Below are 22,403 nucleotides of genomic sequence, written 5' to 3' on the forward strand. Positions count from 1 at the left end.
AAAATTATACTCAAGAACTGCATTATCTTGTTTCCGTCAACTGAAAACTTTTACTTGCCGAGAATGTTTACAATCCAAAAGATCCTATCGACCATACCGGGAATCCAAATGTGTCTTTACACTCTAGGCTATATAGGTCTAGAACATTTTAGTCACGTCTCATCAACTCCCAACGTGTTTCTGGTAGAGAATCAAAACATAAAATTTTTACAGTGCTTAGAAGAAGCAAAGATTTTAGCCATTCAACGTTCGGCTGACATCATACTGGACCATTAATTATAATTTGGAAAATATGAATCCTTATCACTGTTTTCATCTGAAGCTTGAAAAATTAATTCATAATATTGAACTTCAAATTTGTTAAAGCTCAACATCTCTATCGATTTTATTTTGTATCATAAAACTCCAGCAAAATCACCCACATTTTTGTTGTTGCTGATGCTGCTGTATCAGATGATGGAGATAGCGGACCAACGACTCAGCAAGGACACGCCGATTAATAAATTGTTGCAAGGCTCTTCACCGCCAACGGCTCGCGGCCATTCTGTCACGTACCAGTTGTTGGCTCTGAAGAGAGGGGCTTCAGATTTTTTTCTGTCAACATATTGAACAAACCGAAACATACCAGACACTGTTCGATAGATGAGCTTTAGTTGAAGAAAAATAAACTTTCACTTTTGTCGAATAGATTTCGAAACTACTGCAAAAAGTATCGGGCCCTCGCAGAAAATTGGTCTTTTCGGGCGACAATCGTAGCAATCCAGTGGATTGAATTTCTTTAGTTTTTAAGTCCCTCATCGCGCATTCCTATGGACCGCAGTGGTGGTGCACTTGTTCTCTCTTTTCGTTGGTGGAAACTGAGACCGGCTCATGCGCCGAACCAAGAGGCGATGAAAGCTTCGCCTGCTCGAAGAAGGCGGAGCTCACCAATAAAAAAATAAAGCTTCTCCAGGCCACACCTCTCTCCAAGGGCAGTGCACACTTTTATATGCTGTTTCGGTAGGGGATACGTGGGTAAACTGAGATTGGGAGAGGCCATCTTCATACCGACCAAGTTCTTGTGTCAATGAGATATGAGGTGTACTTCAAGTACAGAAACTTGCTGATTAACATATTGGATGAAAATACTTACAAGTTTTATAATATAAATAAAACTAATGTTCTTTTCAATAGGAATCAGGCATACTTATACTACTACAAAAGCTAAAATTGGAAGAATCAATCTTATGAGCAAAAATATTGCGAATATGAAATTCTTAACTTTTGAATCCTAATTTACATTTGGCCGCACTTTCCCCTACGCGACCAAGTGACGTCGTTGCTAAGTGATTGTCGAACACCGGAGTGTGCTTTGATTTCAGAGAGAGCATTGCCTCACAGCAAACGGTGACTTCTGCTTGCCGCCGCCGGAGAAATGCCTTTGCATAAACAGCTTCTGTCGCTCTCCTTTTTTGTCTTTCGTGACGGAACCGGAGGCAATGGCCCAGGATGCGCATGTGTCGAATGTTATGGCCCCAAAGGCATAGACATCCGCCGTCGTCCGATCGTGCGGCGACGGAGGGTGAATTTGCTTGCTGCCCTTTATGGGAATTTTGCTGCACAATTTTTCATCTATTTCACGTCCAGTCGCGGGTGAGTTCACATCGATTGAACGCGGTTTCGCGATTATTCGAGTATTCGTCGAGATCACTTGGGGAAAGATTGATAAGTTCAAGTGCTTTTGAAAGTGGATCGGTACATCGACTTTTACGCGTTGTGTTATTGATTAATCTAGATGAAACGATTATAGCGAGATTGGAAAAAAAATTCGTGCAGTGATTAGGCTTGCATAAGATTGCGCCAAGTCAGCGATAGACGGTGAACAGAGAACCACGTGGGATGTTAGAACTGTGACCGGTAGACGTGTTTGGCAAAGTGGTGTTTATGTTTTGAGTTGCCGGTGGATTACGCAAGCTAGAGAAGGTTTTCCGCAAATCCATTAGCTTGTAAATAGTGAGCACAAATACGGAAGACTAGTGCAGCGGCCCCGTCGTCTAATGTTTTGAAAAGGTGTTGAGAGAAACTTCCAAAAGCCTTGTGCCGCTTTCTCCTTTGGTTTAAAAACCTTTGTTTTTGTGACGTGAGTAACTGCAACAGTTTGTTTTATGAAACTACCGGTAGAACGCATTACGAAAGTAATGAATCTCGAGGAACCAGCGTTCGCAGATAATTACATACAAGATTTTGTACTGGAGCACCTGGATGATACTAACGTTAAACGGGAAGACATTAGTCCTACTGCCGGAAATGCCAAGGTCTGGACGGCAGCAGGAGATGAAAATGGGTTTATTCCGATACGGTTGAAAGCCAATGGCACAACATGGCATGTGGAGGAACGCAAGGTCAGTTCGATCACACCTAATTCGGACTTTTATCCTCATCCAACCCATGGACAGCCAGTTTTGCTGAATCCTCCAATTGCAGGTGTCCCATCTACACCTCCAGAAACGCCCCCAGTAGTTGGATCCCCAAATCATACCAACTCAGCACCGTATCCATACTACTCCAATCGCATTCAACCTGATCAAATGGAAAACATGATGATTGTTCCACAAACAATGCGAATGGAACAACCTTTGGATCTACGGCCATCGCATCAATTCTCACTATCTGATGGGGACTGGATGGAACGTAAAGAATACATGCAAGCACACGGAGGATATCCACATCATCATCATGGTCAACTAGATCACCTAAATCCCATTCATGGCTCCCATCATCATCTTCACCTGCATTCCAACCGACCCCATTCAGTCAGCTCCACAGGATCCAACTCTTCGCCTAGAAATGGTCCTGGCAGCTGTTACGCACATGGTAGCAGCGATGACCTTATCAACGATGATCTACTCATGACACTCTCCGTACGGGAGCTCAACAAGCGACTGCACGGTTGTCCACGCGATCAAGTAGTTCGTCTCAAACAGAAACGACGCACACTGAAGAACCGAGGATACGCACAAAACTGTCGCTCCAAGCGTCTGCAACAGCGTCACGATTTGGAAATCACTAATCGCCAGTTGCAAAGCGAAATGCACCATATGAAAATGGAACTGGCGTTAATCAAGCAGGAACGCGATGAATTGAAAAGCAAATTACGTGATCATGCAGCATTGGCTGCCGCGGCCGCAGCTCATCAGCACTCGCAACCACAGCAGGTGCCACACCAACATCCGCCGGCTCGTCAAACGAATGGCACAGGAGTACCGCCCAGCAAGCAACAACTCCTCAGCGACAGCACCAGCTCACCCGAGTACTACGTATGACGTCAGATCGGAGGCCAACAACCGTGGATCGGACGTTATGCTTCCTAATGCAACAGTGTAGGTACTTCGAACCCTCAAGATACGAAGGACGTTACGGTAATGCCATCTTGTTAGGCGGTTATGTAAATATTCAGATAGATGCAAAGACTGGTTCTGTGCAGGGCGCAATGTTACTATTTCCAGAGAGACTTAAAACTGAGGCATTCCTTAACAGGTGCTCACCCTCCAGGTGCCCTGATAGCTAAATGTAACCGCGGCTCTCTTTATACGAAGCTTGTAATTCTACTCAAGGATTAATCGTGAAGACACAGCAGGCTATGGATTATGTAAACTTGACAGGTCAAGATGCCAAACTTAAGTTGAAGCAATAATTTGTTACAAATGTGTTTCCTAGGCAATAAGTTACAAACAAAGATTTTATTAAAAAAATGTTTTTATTTACCTAAAAATTTCTTTCATTTGTCCTTATCATTTCTTCCTTGGTTTTCAGATTGTTTGTTTTCTCTATCAGGTGTTTTTCGATCGGGTTTATATCGTCGTTTTTTCTTTGTTTTCCGAAGTATTCGTTCTGCACTCTAACATGGCTCGAAAGTGTAACAACAGGAAACAACGAACAATATACGCGATTGTTGAATGTAATTGCTTATGGCTGAGGTCGTTTTTCATTATCAGTGTATCCCACTTCGTCGTTCACTTCGTTTATGATGACAGTTATCGTGCCACAATGACGGACGCGTGCCGTCGCGGGAAATTGTTTTTCGGAATGGTCGCACATTTCAAGTGGGGACGTATTGCGGTGGTACAGTGGGATGTGGAGAGTAGTAAAATGCTTTTTCAATGAATAACTTAATTATGTTGGTTAATTTGCTGAATGTGAAAAGAGTATTTTAAAAGTGATAATCATCTTGAGAAGCAGATCAAGTGAACTAAAAGAATGGAATTCTGAGGCTTTGTTTCATTCACCAGTAAAGCGACTTATAAAGCAATACATAATGTGGCTCAGTTCAATTCGCGATATCGACATCCTTAAGCATAGAGTACATCGCATGAGTCAGACGTGTTATCCTTTCTTCCCTCAAAAGAGAATTTCTTTTAACATGCATCTTAGGATGTTACACCGTGTAAAAAAAAGTTCTCAGTTCAAAATTCGAAAATCCGTCTGAAAAAAGTTTTATGATTTCTCGACGAATCATTCAAAATGGAGCAACTTTGCAAAAAAATTGTATGAGAAAGTTTGTTTTTTCCACGGCCGTGTGTAAACGAAATCGGGTGCACATTGTATTATCGATATCATGTAAAAAATAATACAAAAAAGGAACTTGGGAACATGAAAATGATCCATAAAATATGTTATGCAAAAATTGTCTATTTTCAATATTCTCTTACTAGTAGCCTTGTAGTTTTAGATATTGACACTAAACTCTGAAACAGCTATCTTTTGGGGTCCTTTGTTGGAAAATGTGATACCAGTGGAAGAAGAAGTATTTATTGTGCATAGAAGTCTTCTCAATTCAGCTCGATCCATTGCTGCATGTCGCCAACCACGCAGTCTGCGGAGGGTTCCCAATCGTCCACCAGTAGATCGATCTACCTTGCTCGCTGTGCACCTCGCTTTCTTGTTCCCGTCGGATCGTTGTCGAGAACCATTTTCACCGGATTGCTGTCCGACATTCTGGCTACGTGCCCGGCCCACCGCAGTCTTCCGATTTTCGCGGTGCGAACGACGGATGGTTCTCCCAACAGCTGATGCATCTCGTGGTTCATTCGCCTCCATCACGTACCGTCAGCCATCTGCACCCCACCATGGATGATACGCAGCACTTTCTTTTCGAAAACTCCCAGTGCGCGTTGGTCCTCCACGAGCATCGCCCAGGTCTCGTGTCCGTAGAGAACTACTGGCTTTTTGTACACCAAACCAAAGACTGCAACATTTTATTACAATCAGGCATTAATTCCGCCTACAATTTGCCATAATTTGCGACATATGCACAGATTGTATTAAATCAACGGCAGACCCTTGTATTGGGCACCCGGCCACGAGAAAATAATAACCGGTTATGTGTTGTGTGTATACTGAATCTATTTTTACACTCCCAGTGAGGAGTGGAATGCTGGATACTTTGTCAACTTTAGCTAATTTACAAAAAAATCGACCGAACGGGTGTTGAAACCTACACCCTCCATGCTTGGCGCTTCTTGACTGACGCGCTAACCATTTGGACTATATACCAGATGAGGGAAGATGCGACCAAAGGCTATCATAATCCACGTTTCATGCTAAGTTAAATCATCATATAATCTCAAATGGAAGGATAACAGGGATAGCAATGAGTGATATAAGTGGAATTGGCACTATACAAACTTGTGTCCCTTTCCGTCGTCAAGCTAAATGGAATCGGGAAGATTGTGTGGGTCAAAGTTATATTGCTGTATACGATGCACAAACTTGTTCTAGGAGGAGCCGATGAGTGTCGAAACTAAATAAACCAACTTAATGCAATGAGCTGGATTAAGTCCAGCGTCCAAAGTACGTACGATTTCCTGCCATGATGCGTCCCGAATTTCTCTGCTGGTATCGTTGTTGGAGGTCACCAGTGAGCCCAAGTACACGAATTCTTCAACCACCTCGATTTCGTCACCACTAATACAAAACTCGTGGTGGGTGGCTTACGTTGTACTCTCTTGAGCCTCTTCCTATCATGTACTTCGTTCACCCATAAATCCCGCCTGTTACTGCCCCACAAACTCTCTTGCGATTGGTGTTAGTCGGCGGTATAAAATTTGGGAGAGTACCTTGTAGGCGGCGTTCAGCAATGTGGTTGGGCGGTAGTTGCTACAATCCAGCTTTTCGACCTTTTTGTAGACGGGACGCACGACACCTTCCATCCACTACTGCGGCAGAACCTCATCCTCCCAAACCTTGGTAAATACCCAGTGCAGCGCTCTAGCCAGTGCCTCACCACCATATTTAAACAGCTCTCTTGGTAGTTGGTCAACTCCAGGGGCTTTGTTGTTTTTCAGCCGGCCGATCTCCTCCTGGATTTCCTGGAGATTCGGAGTCAGAAGTCGTATGTTCTGCGCGCGTTGTCCCAGGTTCATTACCATATCCCCACCGTTGTCTGCTACATTGGCATTCAGGTGCTCTTCGCAGTGCTGCCGCCACCTTTGGATCACCTCACGCTCGTTCGTAAGAAGGTTCCGTTTGTTTTCCGTTTCTTGGTTAGGCAATCTCCATGTGGCCTTGTGGATATTTTTGCGGGAAAAAAAGGTGCTTTGGACTACCATTCCGCGGGAGGCTGCGAAGTTTATGCATCGTTAGCTGTAATCATTCGATACGGTGTGCAGACTATCCAGTCCGATGACCGGTATATACATTTCCTCCCTTCCTACCTGTGCGTTCATGTTGCGATGACGATTTTGACGTCTCGCAGTGGGCATCCGTCGTATGGCTGCTCCAGCTGTGCGTAGAACGCTTCTTTCTCGTCGTCGGGTCACCCTTCATGTGGGCAGTGCACGTTGATGATGCTATAGCTGAGGAAACGGCCTTTTATCCACAGCTTGCACATCCTTGCGTTGATTGGCTGCCACCCAATCATGCGTTGGCGCATCTTGCCCAAAACCATGAAGCCGATTCCCAGCTGGTTGGTGGTGCAACAGCTTTGATAGGATGTAGAAGGTAGTTATCCTGTCGCAACCTAGCCTAGTGACTTGCAGTTCTATGTTCCAAGCCTCCAATCGTGTTAAATATCTTACCTGTGCATATGCATTTAACAAAAAAAATGGTTTTCGTACGGCCGAGTTGCCGAATAATATGCAATTAATTGTAATTTTTGTTAATATTAAAAGAAGAGGAGGTTTTGCGCTCGTTTGAGGAAGGCTCTAATCAAGCGGGATTTTCCCTGCTCCAAATAAAAAATAGAGAATAAAAATCCATTAACTATAAAGAAGCGTTATCGACAACGCTTTCAATATTCAACGAACAACGCACTACTTTTTTGCCAATAGAGCTTTTTCCACCTTAGATACCACTGTAAGAAGTGCCATGATTGTCAACTTACCTGACTGGTAGGCAAACTGGAACTTAGACAGAAGATGTTTGATCATGTAATTTGAGTTGGTATAACCACTCAATACCTGTTCCATAGTTTTCAACAGAGCTGATGAAAGACTAATGGGCCTGTATGATTTAGGATGCGTATAAAGATAAGTTATACTTGTCTCCAAGCAGATGGAATATAGTTGAGTCTTAAACTGCCCATGATCGCATATTTGTAACACTCGCATTTTTGTTCATTTTGCAAAAAGCATGTGAATCGTTCAGAAAGCTCAATTTACTGCATTTAATCCCACAACAGTAAAATAGGCTTTACTATTTTGCTTATCTGTAGTAAGCTGGAAATGATTGGGTTTTTGGGGAGGATTGACAAACGATTTACAACATCAACCAAAATGCAATTGTTACAGATATGCGATTATAGACAGTAAACTTGCTTTAAAAATCTCGATCAATGGCGAAATCACCGTTTTGAAAAATTGCATTGATGGAACTATTCCGTCCGGTTCTGTAGATTTAATAAATAAATTGATAATAAAAATAAATATATAAATATAAATAAATAAATAAAAATAAATATCCTGGCTTTCGTAAAAATGCTTTCAGCCAAGGCTTGTGCTACATTTTTCAGTTTATCAGATACTTTAGGTGTTTTTCTGAACTGAACATCGTTGGCCTTCAAGCGAACCACTTCTAGCTGGGTCTATGCACGGAGTCTAATTTGAGTTTTTTTTTCAATTTAAATTACGGAACGTTCCTGTTAAAGGACGTCTGTTTGATAGCACAATTGTTTAAATATTTGTTCATTTTAAATATTTGTTCAATGTTGGAGTGAAATAATAGCCTTTCGGTACAACTTTGTTGTACAAGAAAGGCAACAATGCGACAGAATTTTGTTCACGAACAACAATCGTGGTTACGTTTTTTTTGTGATTTCTTTGAACAAATAGAATGATTTTCATTTCAACGAGATACAATAATATTAAACAAATATTTTCTTGTTTAAACATTCGTGAGAGACATGTTTCGTTGCCGTTAAATTACATTTTTCATATAATCTCAAATGACTTGCAAAGTTTTACGAGCATTTTTCCGGTAATTGTTTTCCTGATTTCAGTATGAGGTGTGGAGAAATCCTGAGAAATAGATGTTAACGAGTACCTGTTTCGCTTTGCCTATTTATCGCTTTAGGATTGGGTTCACAGATTTCCACCAATGATAACGCTTTCACACCTTTCCACACCTATCTACGTTGCACCATGCGCCTCCACGATCTGTTAATAATAATTCGATTAAGATTTTCCCCTTCTCTAGCTCGCGGTAAACTGCAGTTTATTGTCACCTTTCTCTTGTTAGTTTAAAATGAATTCTATTGTGGATGAAAACTATGGATTTATTGAATATGCGTGTGGGTGGAAATAAATTTGAACAAACTAGGGGAGACTGGGTAGACTTGATCCCCTTTTCTGATTTCCGATGTATAACAACCAAAAATAAATAAACATACGCGATTTCCACACAGACTCTCTAAGAAATATAGTATTTAACTTTACTGATGTGTGACAGTCCTTAAATTATTGTTGTTATTGATACACGGTGTGTCTATGAGGAAACATTATTTTCATCAGTATCTCTGAAACACCCACCACGTGAAAGTAGATGCTCTCCTCTTTATGCTGTCAAAAAACGACTTTGAAAATATTCGGGGGAAATTGATCCCTCTCCAAGAACTTGCTTTGATAAAATTAGAAAGGTGCCCTCAGATTTTTTAAATATTTTCTCTTCAAAATACGCGGAATTATCGAATTGCTGTGCGTATACATGAACGATTTTTGTTATTGAATTCAACAGCACATGCAATTTTAAAATATGGGGAGACTTAATCCCCTTTCTATGAGATCTACTCAATAAATAATTTTTCCTGCCAACTCTTCATCAAATCCGTCAAATAGCATAGCATAGCATACACACTTGAAATAAATCGCCGAATTCGGTAAAATTTTACCGAAATCTCAACAGCAGAACTGTTCGGTAAATAATTTTACTGATTTTCGGTTATTTTGACAGTTGGACAATGGAAAAAATTACAAAAAATCTGTAAAATAATTACCGAACAGTTCTGCTGTTGAGATTTTGGTAAAATTTACCGAATACTGTGAAATGAGTTAAGTGTGTAGCATAGCATATGTGATTGTACAAATCGTGGGTGGCTATACAATGCTCAATTGAGCAATCTACTGCATATTGTCGCAAATTGGTACTTGGGATTAGTACCTTTTCCTATACAGTAGCAGTTGTATACCTGGCCACGTCCTTACAATCACGGAAGGAAGGGAAGGAATGTTAGTACAACATCTACTAGTGAAGATGCAGGGAACCCATACTACCTTCATAGATGTCTCGGGAGGGAAAATTTGTGTTCGTGGGTAAGGTGAATAATAGGGAGCTCTATTCGACAATATAGAGCGTTTGTCAATAACAGTATATGCTGAAAAAATAATAAAATACAGTCAAACCTCCATGAGTCGATGTTCTATGACTCGATATCGACTCATGGAAGCAAATTATTCCATACTAAAAAATATTTTCTGGGTTACTGTGATGGTCCCTCCAAAGAGCTTTCCAAGGATTTTCTATTCTACATCTCGATATTTCTATGAGTCGATGGTCCCTTCAATATCGACTCATGGAGGTTTGACTGTATATTCATCAATTTACTTACGAACCGTCCAAAGGAGGACAAAGTAACCTGGATTTTACAAATGTTTCACATTATATACAAAACATGTTCAACCGCACACTCATTCACCGAACATTAAAATCAGAACCAAAAACTCGGATTTTACGAATGTTCCAAATCCTACCTGAAACACGTCCGATCACGCACCAATTGTTTACTCACTCGGCCGCGCGAACCATCCGCCTACTGAGCAGAAACACGACAAAACAGGCACTGACGGCCGCGCAATGCAAAACACAAAATTTCGGCAAATCGCGCGATCGTTCTGCTGTCCGAAACAAGAGCCAACACGCACCGAACTAATTAACTTTATTACCGGCCGCGCAATGCAAAAAACAAAATTTCGGCAAATCGCGCGATCGTTCCGCCGTCCGAAATCAGAGCCAACTCGCACTGAACTAATTAACTTTATTACCGGCCGCGCAATGCAAAACACAAAATTTCGACAAATCGCGCGATCGTTCTGCTGTCCGAAACAAGAGCCAACACGCACTGTCTTCATCAAATCCGTCAAATCGACAAAAAATTAGAAGCCTAAAAACAGATTTATATTTTTTTGAATTTTTTCGTCAAATTTTTGTATGGGTGACTAACGGAGGATCAAGTGTCCCCATATTGAAGCAATAACTTCAAATCCAAATATCATAAAACTTTGATGGAGGAACGTTGACATTTTCATCAGTACAGATCACTAAGCATATTTATGGCTTTGTGCTGTGAAAAAACGAAAGCATTTGATTTGTTATTAAAAGTTGTTCAAATTTTGCATGGCCAATAAATTTTTTTTTAGGAAGGTCAAAACATACAAACCGCCCTGCAGAATAAATATGGTTGTCAATCTAAAAAATAACTCACCACATAAAGGTCATTTGTCTAGAGGATCTATACTAAAAAATCAGAAGGGTTATATACAAGATACGACCGCCCGACGGAAACTACGTAAAGCAGATCATAAGATAATAATTAATTTGCTTAGAGCTTAGAGTAATTGAAATTTTGACTTTTTCGCTCCCTGCTTGAACGATAACATTTGCTGTTTTGATGAACCTCCTAAATTTTCAACTGAATTGGTTGTAAATTGACTGAGTACGAGCAGTTTGAAGTATGTATGGAAATCGCCCCGTATGTGAATGATCGCTTCGTGAGGCGGCTCATTAACTATTTAGGAGGAGATCCCTCAACGCAGGACACCTCCCTATACCGGATACTCAGTAAAACGATACTTGCAGAGCTCCCTCCGTCAGCTTATAAAGTACAAAAGGAAGCTATTTAAAATGATTTTAACGGCATGGGATATCAGATCTTCATGTGGTAAGCCTTGTACAAAATATTAAATTGAATAAAAATGTTTAAAATTTTGATGTTTCGGGTTATTTTAGAAGGTTTGAACCAACAATGTTAAAATCAATCTAATGCATTCTGATTATGTGAAGATGGTCCATATTAGCCATATTTTAAATAATGATGATGATTTCGGTTCAATCAAAGGTAATTGCCTATTTCCGGGGATTAAACCACCCGACTTGGACGTTAATTTACAATGTTATGAAAACTCATATGTGAATATGTACGTTATGTGGAAGATATTGATTTGGAAAATGTATTGGAGGTAACCACTTTCCCTTCGATGGGACTCGAACCCATGACCCTACAGTACGCTAGACTGGTGCTTTAACCAACTAAGCTACGAAGGACCTCCGTCGGCCTTCGCAACCTAGCGGCTACTGAACGAGCTCGAGATTCCCAAATTGGACGCATAGTCAAATCACTCGCAATCCATAGGCAATTACCTTTGATTGAACTGAACTTGAGTTGCGTGCTCTTGCCTACGCAATGCGGTCGGGTCTGAGCTTGACGACCGACTGGCAAATAGCTTACACAACCTCACTTGATCAGTACCGTTGCTGATGAAGAATGTGTATAGCCGCCAGACATTCTAAATACTCACGCTCCTCTAATGTGGACGTGTACAATACACATGTGGAAGTATTGGCTTGAGAAATGGATTGCGAGTGATTTGACTATGCGTCCAATTTGGGAATCTCGAGCTCGTTCAGTAGCCGCTAGGTTGCGAAGGCCGACGGAGGTCCTTCGTAGCTTAGTTGGTTAAAGCACCAGTCTAGCGTACTGTAGGGTCATGGGTTCGAGTCCCATCGAAGGGAAAGTGGTTACCTCCAATACATTTTCCAAATCAATATCTTCCACATAACGTACATATTCACATATGAGTTTTCATAACATTGTAAAATAGATGATGATTTGTTAGATGTGCCATGTAATTGTGGTGTTCGGACATTGAGATTTTTCATAGCCATTTTTTACACTTGTTTTGTTACACTTACTTCAATTCAATTGTTTCTTCTTGCTGAGAAAGTCACATAAATTAGCAGAAACAAAAATTAAAGAGGACATTCAAAAAGCTTGAAGCATGTGAAAAATATGATTATTCTGAATGATGTTTTTACTCATGTAACAGGAACTTAGTCACATTTGAACAATATTTGAACATTTGATGCATTTGAACATTTGATCGAACTTTCGTAAGCAAAGTTATAAAGAAAACGAAAATACCGTGCGGGACCGAAATCCGTACAGCACCGAAATCCGTCCACCTCATGAGATATAAATAAATTAAAGGAGGTTAAAGGTAATTAATGTAGGAATAATTAATCTCATCCTGTTCAGATACTTGACAGTAAGTTTTTAGGGCATAGAATTGGTAACAAGGCTTTGAAATTTAAACCACAAAAATCAAAAACAAATCTTCACCCACCAAACGCGGAGCTTGTGCCGCCATTTTGTTTTTGGGTAGAGCATAATTGCACCAAAAGTAACTGTGTTTTAATTGCTAATTGCAAATCATTACATAAGATAAGCGGAATACAAATCGAAGAGATCTCTTCTCAAGGTGCATATCGAACTATTTACAGTGGTAGTTTAGTCAATCAGGCTGTTTCAATTATAATATTTAGTTAAGAAATAGCTGTACGGATTTTGATCCTTTGATTCGAAATCCGTCCACGGTGGACGGATTTCGAGTCAGGAATAGTTGATTTAATTCATTATTTTATCATGTTTTTCGTAGTTTTTAATGAGTAAATGTGAAACACTTCAAAAGTAGAAGGCTTCATGCGCCTGTGTCAATCACAGACGTTTTATTTACATTCGATTCCTATTTTCTAATGATTTTTCATATACTAAGGTGCTTAAGTGTACGGATTTCGATGCCCCACGGTACTCATTATTGATATGTTATTCTTTTACGTGCTCAATTGAATTTCCCATGATTTAGTATTTCCTTAATAATTTTTCTTGCAAGCAACAAAATGTTTCACAACAAAAACGATTTATTCACTCGCTAAATTTCCTATGTTGCCATATATTTTTAGATATCAATGAGCAACATTGCAAAACGGTTTTCCAAAAAAGTTACTGTTTCCATAGTAATTCTCAAACTTCAAATCGCGCGTGCTAAGTCAAAATACAACCAAATCTGTTAAAAATTAGGGAAGTTCTATAAGGACAACTGATACTACCGTTTAAGTATAGAGGAGCGAAAAAGTCAAAATTTGAACCACTCTTATGAGCATGATTGAAGCCATGGTTGTTACTCTGTTTCTGCCAGGCCAGTAACCATTGGGATGTTGGATTTATGGGGTCGGGAGGTAGCGAGGTGTAGTTTTTCCGCAAATCATGTTCGATCGCACACCAATAAGGCAAAGACAAAGGTGCTGTTTGAACGAGATGGCGCCACAACATTTAAAGTAAAATGAATTTCCTTGTATGGACAAATCATCCGTTCTCATTAACTACGCATCGCATCAATATGAAACCTAGGTCAAAGAGCAACAAATAATTTTTAGATTTTTTGTTCCCACGACTTGTTTTACAATTCTAAACAATAAAAGAGATTTCATTGTACCTCCATACTAAATTCTAGCTGTATACTTTCAATTTCTTCAAGACTGTTCTCCACCTCGTGTGTGTGGAAGGAACATTGAAAGCTTACGATATCGAACAGCAGATGTCACTAGTGTATATGCAATATTACATTGATACAAACACACAGCAACACCACCTTTCGCCTGATAATGGAAATATTGAAATATTACCGTCAGGTGTAGTGGCTGTTGTTAAAATATTTAGGAAGGGCCTCAAGCGGAATTTCTGCTAGAACGCAACTGACGATCTCCTATTCATTTGTGTTTCGAACAAAATTAGTGTAACTCACTAGGTAGCTCACTAATATTTTGATATGACAATTTAAAATTTTCATTTAAAAACCCCAAATTTATTATTCCGCAGTGATGATGATGCCTTTCCTTTCTCCGACTGTTGTGTGACTTTTGAAGTGCTATTTTAAAGGGGTGCTGCCTTAATAGTAAGATAACCTTGTTTATAGTTGATAATCAATTTTAATGATCACCTCTTGCTTACATGAACATGTCCAGCATTTGTAGCACTTTTTCATAAACACCACTTTTTTTGCTCCGACCACGGTCATTACTCTGGTTCTATTGTTGTACTTTTTGTGCGAATCACCGCACAAAAGTAGAGCGCAAGAAACAACAGCACCAAACGGAGGTCGTAACGAAAATCTGAAATTTTACTGGGTTGGTAAAGAATTGGATTTTCAATGTTTTTACGTCAATAATCAGTAGTTCCAATGGGCTTAAAAAATTGCTGGAGAGTTTCCGATTCGATTGATAATAAAATCTCGAAAATCCATTGAAAGATAACGGAGCTATTAACGTGTGAAATCTTACATGATTTCGTGACGGTCTCGAATTTGGAAATTTTCATTTGTCACCCTGTATCCAAGTCTTCCCCTTAGACGTAGTTTACGTCAAAATACGCTAGAACAAAACTACTTTAGTTCTCGATAAAATAGGGGGTGATCAAGTCTCCCCCCCGTAATGCTGGGTAGACACCTTTGCGTGGTGTGTTACGGTGTAAGATCTACCACGGTCATATTGTCAGCTACAGGCAAATCCTGATCCAACGAATACCTTCCCCAATATCCAACTCCGTGGTACTTATGAGGGTGCCGCTGAGTCGGGGGCCTCTCGTTAAGTAAGTACTACATCAACACTTCCTTCCCCTCCCAAGTTACGGTGAAGATGGGCGTGGCCAGGAGTAGTAATCCTCATGCTTTTGTGATTTTTATCCTAGATTGAAATCAAGGACCACACCCACCTTGATTTCTGATAGCAATCCGGATAAGGATTTCAAAAGAAAAACATGAGTATCACTAGTGTCCAATCTACGAAGTACACCGTAACTATGTTATGCTAAACAGGGAGTGATCAAGTCTCCCCGGGGATCAAGTCTACCCACCTTCCCCTATTGATTTTCAATGTGTAGTGGGTGGTTTAATTGGAAATTGTAGGATAAGGGACGAACCGGTACTGCTGCTGTTGAAATCGCGTTGTTGGTGTTCTCGATGACGATGGACGAGCGCTCGCCGAACATCTTGAAGTCTGGTTTGGCTTCCGGCGAGGTGATGGTGGTAGTTGGAAGGGAAATCTGGTGGATCGGATAGCAGGTCGTCTTGGCTTGACGGTGCGATCTGCTTCTCACGCTGGCGTCTTCCCTCTTTGGCTCATATCGACAGAACCCAGGACGATACCGGTATGACTCTGCCGAGAAGGGTCCTCTGTTACGGTTACGGCCCGAGGAATCGCTCCTTGGTGAATTATAGCCGCGCAAGGGTAGAGCGTATGGTCTTTTACGAATTAGTGGCCAGCTAGGCACCATTAGGCCGATCGTGTGCTTCGCCAACCGTAAGTTAGCATACAAAATGGCGTTGTACCGTGAGGTACCACAAAAGGTCCTGTTTGAACTTAATCACACACCAGTATCTTAGTACCACTCACTTTATTACTTGGACACTTTTAAAATTACTTTTCTTCGATCCGAGGTACACAAACGCCAGAAATGAAGTGAGGGATGGCAGATTCTCATTGCACCTCAATCCCTCCCAAGATGGGAATTTTCTATTATTACCACCCCTTTTTCATCCTCGATTTGCGTGCGCCTGCATGTCGAGTTCTTGCACAGACTGATGTGCAACATGTCTCCTCCTTGTACCCTCACTTTTTATTAACATTACTAAACCAACACTTAACAACCTTAGAAACTTGACAATAACAAAAAACATGAAGCACATTTTAAAAACTAAAAATCTTGTAACAATTGGTAACAAAGAACACAAGAACGGATGGGCATGGAAGGTGCATTTTCCTAGCAAATGTTAGCTTTGGTGTTGTGTCTTGCAGGTTAGATGGTGGTTTCTAATTGAAATGTCATTTTTTTAAATCTAGTCGTCAGAGTAAGTATATGTTCAAATATAGAAGAAGTATCAGGAAAGTAGAGCGCAGAGAATCCAACAACCAAGTACTAGTCAAAAATCTCGGTGGAAGTTTAAAATACCAAGTGGTCGTAAATTGTGCGGAAGGACACAGCTGTCAAACTTTACCATAATGTTTAGTAGTTATATCAGCCGGGTGGCATCCCTACACGGAAGAAATAAACTACCCAATAGTGAGTTTAATTCACCCAACCTCGAACATCCGTACGGGAAGCCAAAATTGAGTAAGTAGGGTCGAAGTAGTTTGCCTTTACTCCCATGTTAAAAAAGTACTCAACGGAAAATTTATTGACCCAAATTTAAGTTTAATTCACTCAATTTCGACCTCAGGTAATAAAACTCAAAATTGGCTTCCCGTATTGAACTGGCGTCGTTGGATTGTTTGGCTCTTTTGTTTTTGACAACAAAAGAAAGAGTGGATGAAAGCGAAGAGAAAAAATAACTCAAAAGTAAGTTTAAAAGTACTCAATTTTGGGTACTTTTTTTCTTCCGTGTATATTACACAAGCACAATAAAGGGCTCATTCACGCAATACAAAACGTCAAAAAAGCACATACAGGGGTTAGACCAAAAGGTTGAGATAGGCAAAATTTTGTAAAAGTTCAAGTCAGCATAGCTTTGCGTAGAAAGGTCCGATTTTGATAAAATTGGGACCATCGGACGCGGTAGTATTCTTTCTTCGGACTTCTAGTATACTATCCCCATGCAAAACCTGAGATTGGCCCTTGGCCACCGGAGATGTTCCAGATTTTTCGAGGGTACGTTCAAGACGCATTTTTTCCACTGCTTGTCATTTTATGTGACGTTTACTTTCATCATGTTTTATACTTTGTCAAAAAAATAGAACTAATATGCCGACGAATGGTGGCTGTAGATCAAGAATCCATCAAAACTACGCAGATATATGGCCATTTCCGTAAAAACGGTTCCGGAAACATGATAAAATGATAACAGATCGGACTGATGCAAATATGAGTATCTAACTGCATGGCTTTGCGAGACGATGATTACAGAAACATTTCCAAAATGATAGTGTCCACTGCCAGCCTTTTGGCAGGTTTCAAGGGCCTTCCAGGAGGAGCCGGTTTTTGCAACATCTGAAACCATGCATATATAGGTGTCAAAATTCATGTTTTCCCAAGACGACGAATATAGAATCATTATTAAAGATACATTTTGAGGACTATAAGACTCTCTGGCCAATTTGTAACAGGTTCCGGATGTTCTGTGGAAGTGACATTTATTAAGGGTGTATGGCCAATCTCGCACCGTTTTCACGGAAATGGCCCTATCTCTGCGTTTACCTAATGGATTTTAAACCTGCAGCCAGCATTGGGAAGCATATTAGTTCTAGTTTCTGGGGAAAGCATAAAACATGATGGCAGCAAACGTCATATAAAATAACAAGCAGAAGAAAAAATGCATTTTTAACATACCCTCAGAAAACCCGGAACATCTCCGGTGGCCAAGGACCTATCTCAGGTTTCGGATAGGATATTAGGATAGTATACTAGAAGAGTTTCCGCGTCCGATGGTCCCAATTTTATCGATATCGGATTTTTCTCCCAAAGTTATGCTGATTTGAACTTCGACAAAATTTTGGCTATCTCAACCTTTTTGTCTAGCCCCTGTATTTGAATCCCCACCCACCCCTCTGTAACTTGTAACTTGTAACATTTCCTTCATACACATCTGCCCACACCTGTGACGCATATTGTCTGACAAAAAATTCACAAAAAAATGATAAATTGGTATTTTTAGTGAACTCTTAACTTTCTACTTAGTAAATAATACAGTAAATGACAGTAAATTTGAATTAAGTTAGTAATTTCGATTTTTGATATAATTTTATTATCACACATGTTTCCCGTAACAGAACTGAATAACAATTAATTGCATATTATTGGGCAGCTCGGCAATACCAAAATAATTTTTCTTGTTATCCTACTCTCTAGATAGGCGTGATAACCCCTACAGAACAAGACCACTTAAAAGTCACGTTTGCGGAAATGCCATCAGAATCCGAGTACCAACCTCCATCGCGGTTAGCTCTCTTTTGCAACTTTGCGCTTTACATGTGCTTGACTGTTGCATATCCACAGTCAAGTGAGCGTCCAATTTAGGAATCTCGAGCTCATTCAGTAGCCGCTAGGTTGCAAAGGCAGACGGAGGTCCTTCGTAGTTTAGTTGGTTAAATCACCAGTCTAGCGTACTAAGGATCGTGGGCTCGAGTACCATCGAAGGGATGGTGGTTATCTCCAATGCATTTTTCAAATCAATTTTTTCCACATAATGTACACATTCACATTACGTTTCATACGAGGGGTCTCAAGTTAGCCTTGCGAGCATTGGCGTAGGCTAGTATAGGATATGACAACTTAATTGGAACTGCCTTGTTGTATTTTCAATCAGGGAGGTCGGCAGTGCTACCATATTAACTAAGTGAAAAATCTTTCCTATACATATTTTGCATCAAATTTTTATCATAATTTTTCTCATCTATTTCTTCCATCATTTGTTATAATAGTTGTTAAGTATTGGCAGTTTTTACATGAAAGTTGATTCATTATGCTCCAAATCAAATGTTTCAAATCAAAACCATTTAGGGGAACTGTTCCGTTTTCCATCTCACTGTACATATATTCATCTCATCGCGAAACAAAGAAATACGGCACCAATTTCGTCGCTTCTTTTTGCTAACATGCGTGCTCACTGATGAAAAAAATCACAAAAATAATAAACAAATCAAATACCTTTTCATTGCTTTGTTTTTCGTGAGACCAATATCGGAGCTATGAGATGAAGTCCAGGAGCAGTAACCCTATATAACATTAGCGATCTAGCATGTATTTATTTTACACCAGGAAAATCGAGAAAAAACATTCTCGATTTTCGCGATATCCATTTTACCAGCAACACGTACAAACGAGTAACCACCCCTGATCGAAGCAATCAATTGTCATAGTCAACTAATAAGCAGGTGGTACGATTGTTAATGACTTATTGGCAGATCCTATCCTAGAGCCAATCCGGAGATGATGAGTTCAATTATCGGTCCCGCCAATTATCAAATTTAACACGGTTCATATCGCACATTTCACTAGCAGAAGCAAAGACATTTTTGATGGCCTAAATTCCTATAGCCAACGATTGCTTCTAATGTGATCGTGCAGTTAATTTCATTCTTAAGAACAGTTTGTCTGCAAAAACTGCCTGGTCATGGGAACATGTTTACCGATTTTCGCCCAGTTCCATCTTCGTATGAATGAATCTACATTCAGCACGATGAGGAACTGTTCACAACTTACGCAACGTTGAATGGGAAAGAGGGGTGTCAATTAATTGCGCTACATCTGATACAGGCACATTAATTTATTTAGAAAAAGGGTCCAAAATAACTAAAATAAAAACTGGAACCCCTGAAAAATGAGAAATTTTCCATAAAAAATAACGAAATCGCCAGTAAAAAAATCAGGGTATGAGCAATAAATAAATATGAAAATCAGGGTTTGCAGAAATCGCTCTCAATAGATAACTAACAACGATAAAAGAGAGGCAAAAACCTCTTCTAATTAAAACAAGCCATGAAAACAAAATTATCGCACTTGTATACAAGTTGGAAAAAAAAAACTGATTCGGATAGGCGCCCCCCACCGATGGGGTTTGACAAAACGCTTTGTTATCGCTCATTTTATGTTAAGGAACATATTTTTTTTTGCACAGCTGTGTAAACAAGTTGCAATGCATCATCAGAACCGGTGCCCTCGTAATTGGGGCTTATTAAAAGAAATTTATCATGGGTTGTAGCCCCCCGAATCAGTTCATTATCGTAACAGCTACCAAAAAACGTCTCTCACGGTATGCTACCTATCGAGAGTGTATGCAGACATGATGAGTGAGATATTTTCTCATTCTCCTTTAGATTCAAACCCTGCATATGAGTTTTCAGAAGATATTAAATTATTTTCTGATTTTTCATCTAAAGTCATTTTAGATGGAAAACTACTGGATTTTAAATTGGTTTTGGCATAGTTAAAAAAAAATTTTGGACATGATTTGATTTCATTTTTTGGTTTTAGCAAAAGACATGGCTAAACTAAGTCGATCGCAAATATTCAAATAGTTTTCTAAATTTTCTTGACTTATTGTTTATAAATTTTGTGAACCTTTTGCTTTCGATTTTTCAATTTTTTATTCGTTAAACCATATCGAGTTTTGAGCTATACTTGCGACATTTTTATACGAGTGTTACTTTATCCCGAACAATCTTCTATATAATAAAAATGAAATGGTCTGTGTTCGTATCCGCATAGTTCGAAAGTGGTTGGATGGATTTTCTTCATTCCTTCAGCAGATATGTTCGTTATCGATTCCGATGGGTTTATATGATATTTTCGCATGCGAAAATCACGAGTTTGATTAAATCGTGTAAAACTAAAATTAAGATTCGTATGGAAATTTGGCAAGAACAATTCACAACGCGCATTAACGCCTACTATGTAGGACAACGTCCGCCGGGTCGTCTAGTGTCTAATAAAATTGCATAAAAGTCTGCAACAGCACATTCAATGTCAGCTTGATTTTTCAAAATGTTGCCAACTAGCGTCATTCATTTGTTGAATCTTTCCAAAATTTGCATTTTAATAATTTATTTATTTATTTGGTTTATTACGGCGAAAGAGGCTCATTTACACAGAAATCATCGAGAGTGTTTGTGAATAAAAAGTCCAAATAACAATTTTATCGATTTTTCACATGATTAATTTGATTCAGACCTAAACATACAGTTTTTTTAAATAGATTGTAAAATCTCATTTTCGCCGACAACTGACTGAAGAAAACGTTCATTTTCAGAATCAGGAATAATATCTGCATTACGCTGATTGAAAACGCCGTAAATGTGAACTTTGAAAGAATCACCTACTTTGAGCGTGCTTACAGTGGCGAACTAGAAATTAACTTTATGAAATCAGCAAGGATGTTTTCGATCAATTAGTAATTTGCGTTCGGTCATTTAGTAGTTTGTCAATAACTCATTCCAGAAGTTGAATTTCAAAATGTGTTGTATGGTGGACTTCTAGTGTGAAGGGTTTTCTACAACTTTGACTAATGGTTTGTTGTTACAATTCAACCATTAGCGGAGTTATAGCGCTAGTTGCAGTAGCTTAAACTAAATGATTGGCATTTTGTTATCAGTTAGTCTATGTTACTGATACTATAACTCCGTTACTAGTAGGATTCAAACAACGAACCATTTTGCAGAGTTGTAGAAAAACCTTCGCACTAGGAGTCCACCATACAACACATTTTGAAATTCAGCTTCTGGAATGAGTTATTGACAAACTTCTAAATGATCGAACGCAAATTACTAAATGATCGATAACATCCTTGGAAATCAGTATGGCGAAGGGCATTTAAGGTTCGATTTCTCAAAATTAAGCATCTTTATCGAAAACATATTTGGTAAGCGTAATAGCGGACACCTTCCTACATAACCGGTACCAAATAGTTTTGCATGGAAAGTTCCTAAAGTGGTTAACTCATGCTGGCTATTTGCGCATATACGATAGCGTCTGAATGTTGGCGGGTTGAAAACCAGCCACTGCCAACAATTCATTCCGGAGGAAATTGGGAAATAATTTCAACATTTTGAAAGAATTTTCAATATGATGATTTACAAGATTGATCTGTAGATCATGGATGTAAGATTTAAGATGCGTCTTATCTCGCCTCGTTACGTTTGGTATAAAGATGACTTATACTTGTCTCCAAACAGATGAATGTAGTTGAGTCCTAGACTTGCCTTGAAAATTTCATTTTATGGAGAAATCCGCACTGCCCTTCTACGCATAGTTGTCCCATGTTAGTTTTTGTGGATTTTGACTTTTCACCACAGAGCAGTCTATTTTGATGTATACTTTTAGAAAACTCTAACAG

General features: G+C 39.6%; 1 protein-coding gene across 1 annotated transcript; it reads left to right on the forward strand.

The window, feature by feature from the left end:
* The first annotated feature begins 1,529 nt into the window (after positions 1-1,529).
* Positions 1,530-3,732, forward strand: LOC134216134 (transcription factor MafB). The gene has a single exon (XM_062695114.1). It carries the CDS (start codon positions 2,145-2,147, stop codon positions 3,300-3,302), a length of 1,158 nt encoding a protein of 385 aa, XP_062551098.1. The 5' UTR covers positions 1,530-2,144; the 3' UTR covers positions 3,303-3,732.
* The last annotated feature ends 18,671 nt before the right edge of the window (positions 3,733-22,403 follow it).

The sequence above is a fragment of the Armigeres subalbatus genome, chromosome 2 (genome assembly GCF_024139115.2).
Source record: "Armigeres subalbatus isolate Guangzhou_Male chromosome 2, GZ_Asu_2, whole genome shotgun sequence".
NCBI classification, from domain to species: domain Eukaryota; kingdom Metazoa; phylum Arthropoda; class Insecta; order Diptera; family Culicidae; genus Armigeres; species Armigeres subalbatus.

Coding starts and splice junctions, on each gene's coding strand:
- LOC134216134 (XM_062695114.1), top strand. CDS start 2,145: ATGAAACTACCGGTAGAACGCATTACGAAAGTAATGAATCTCGAGGAA.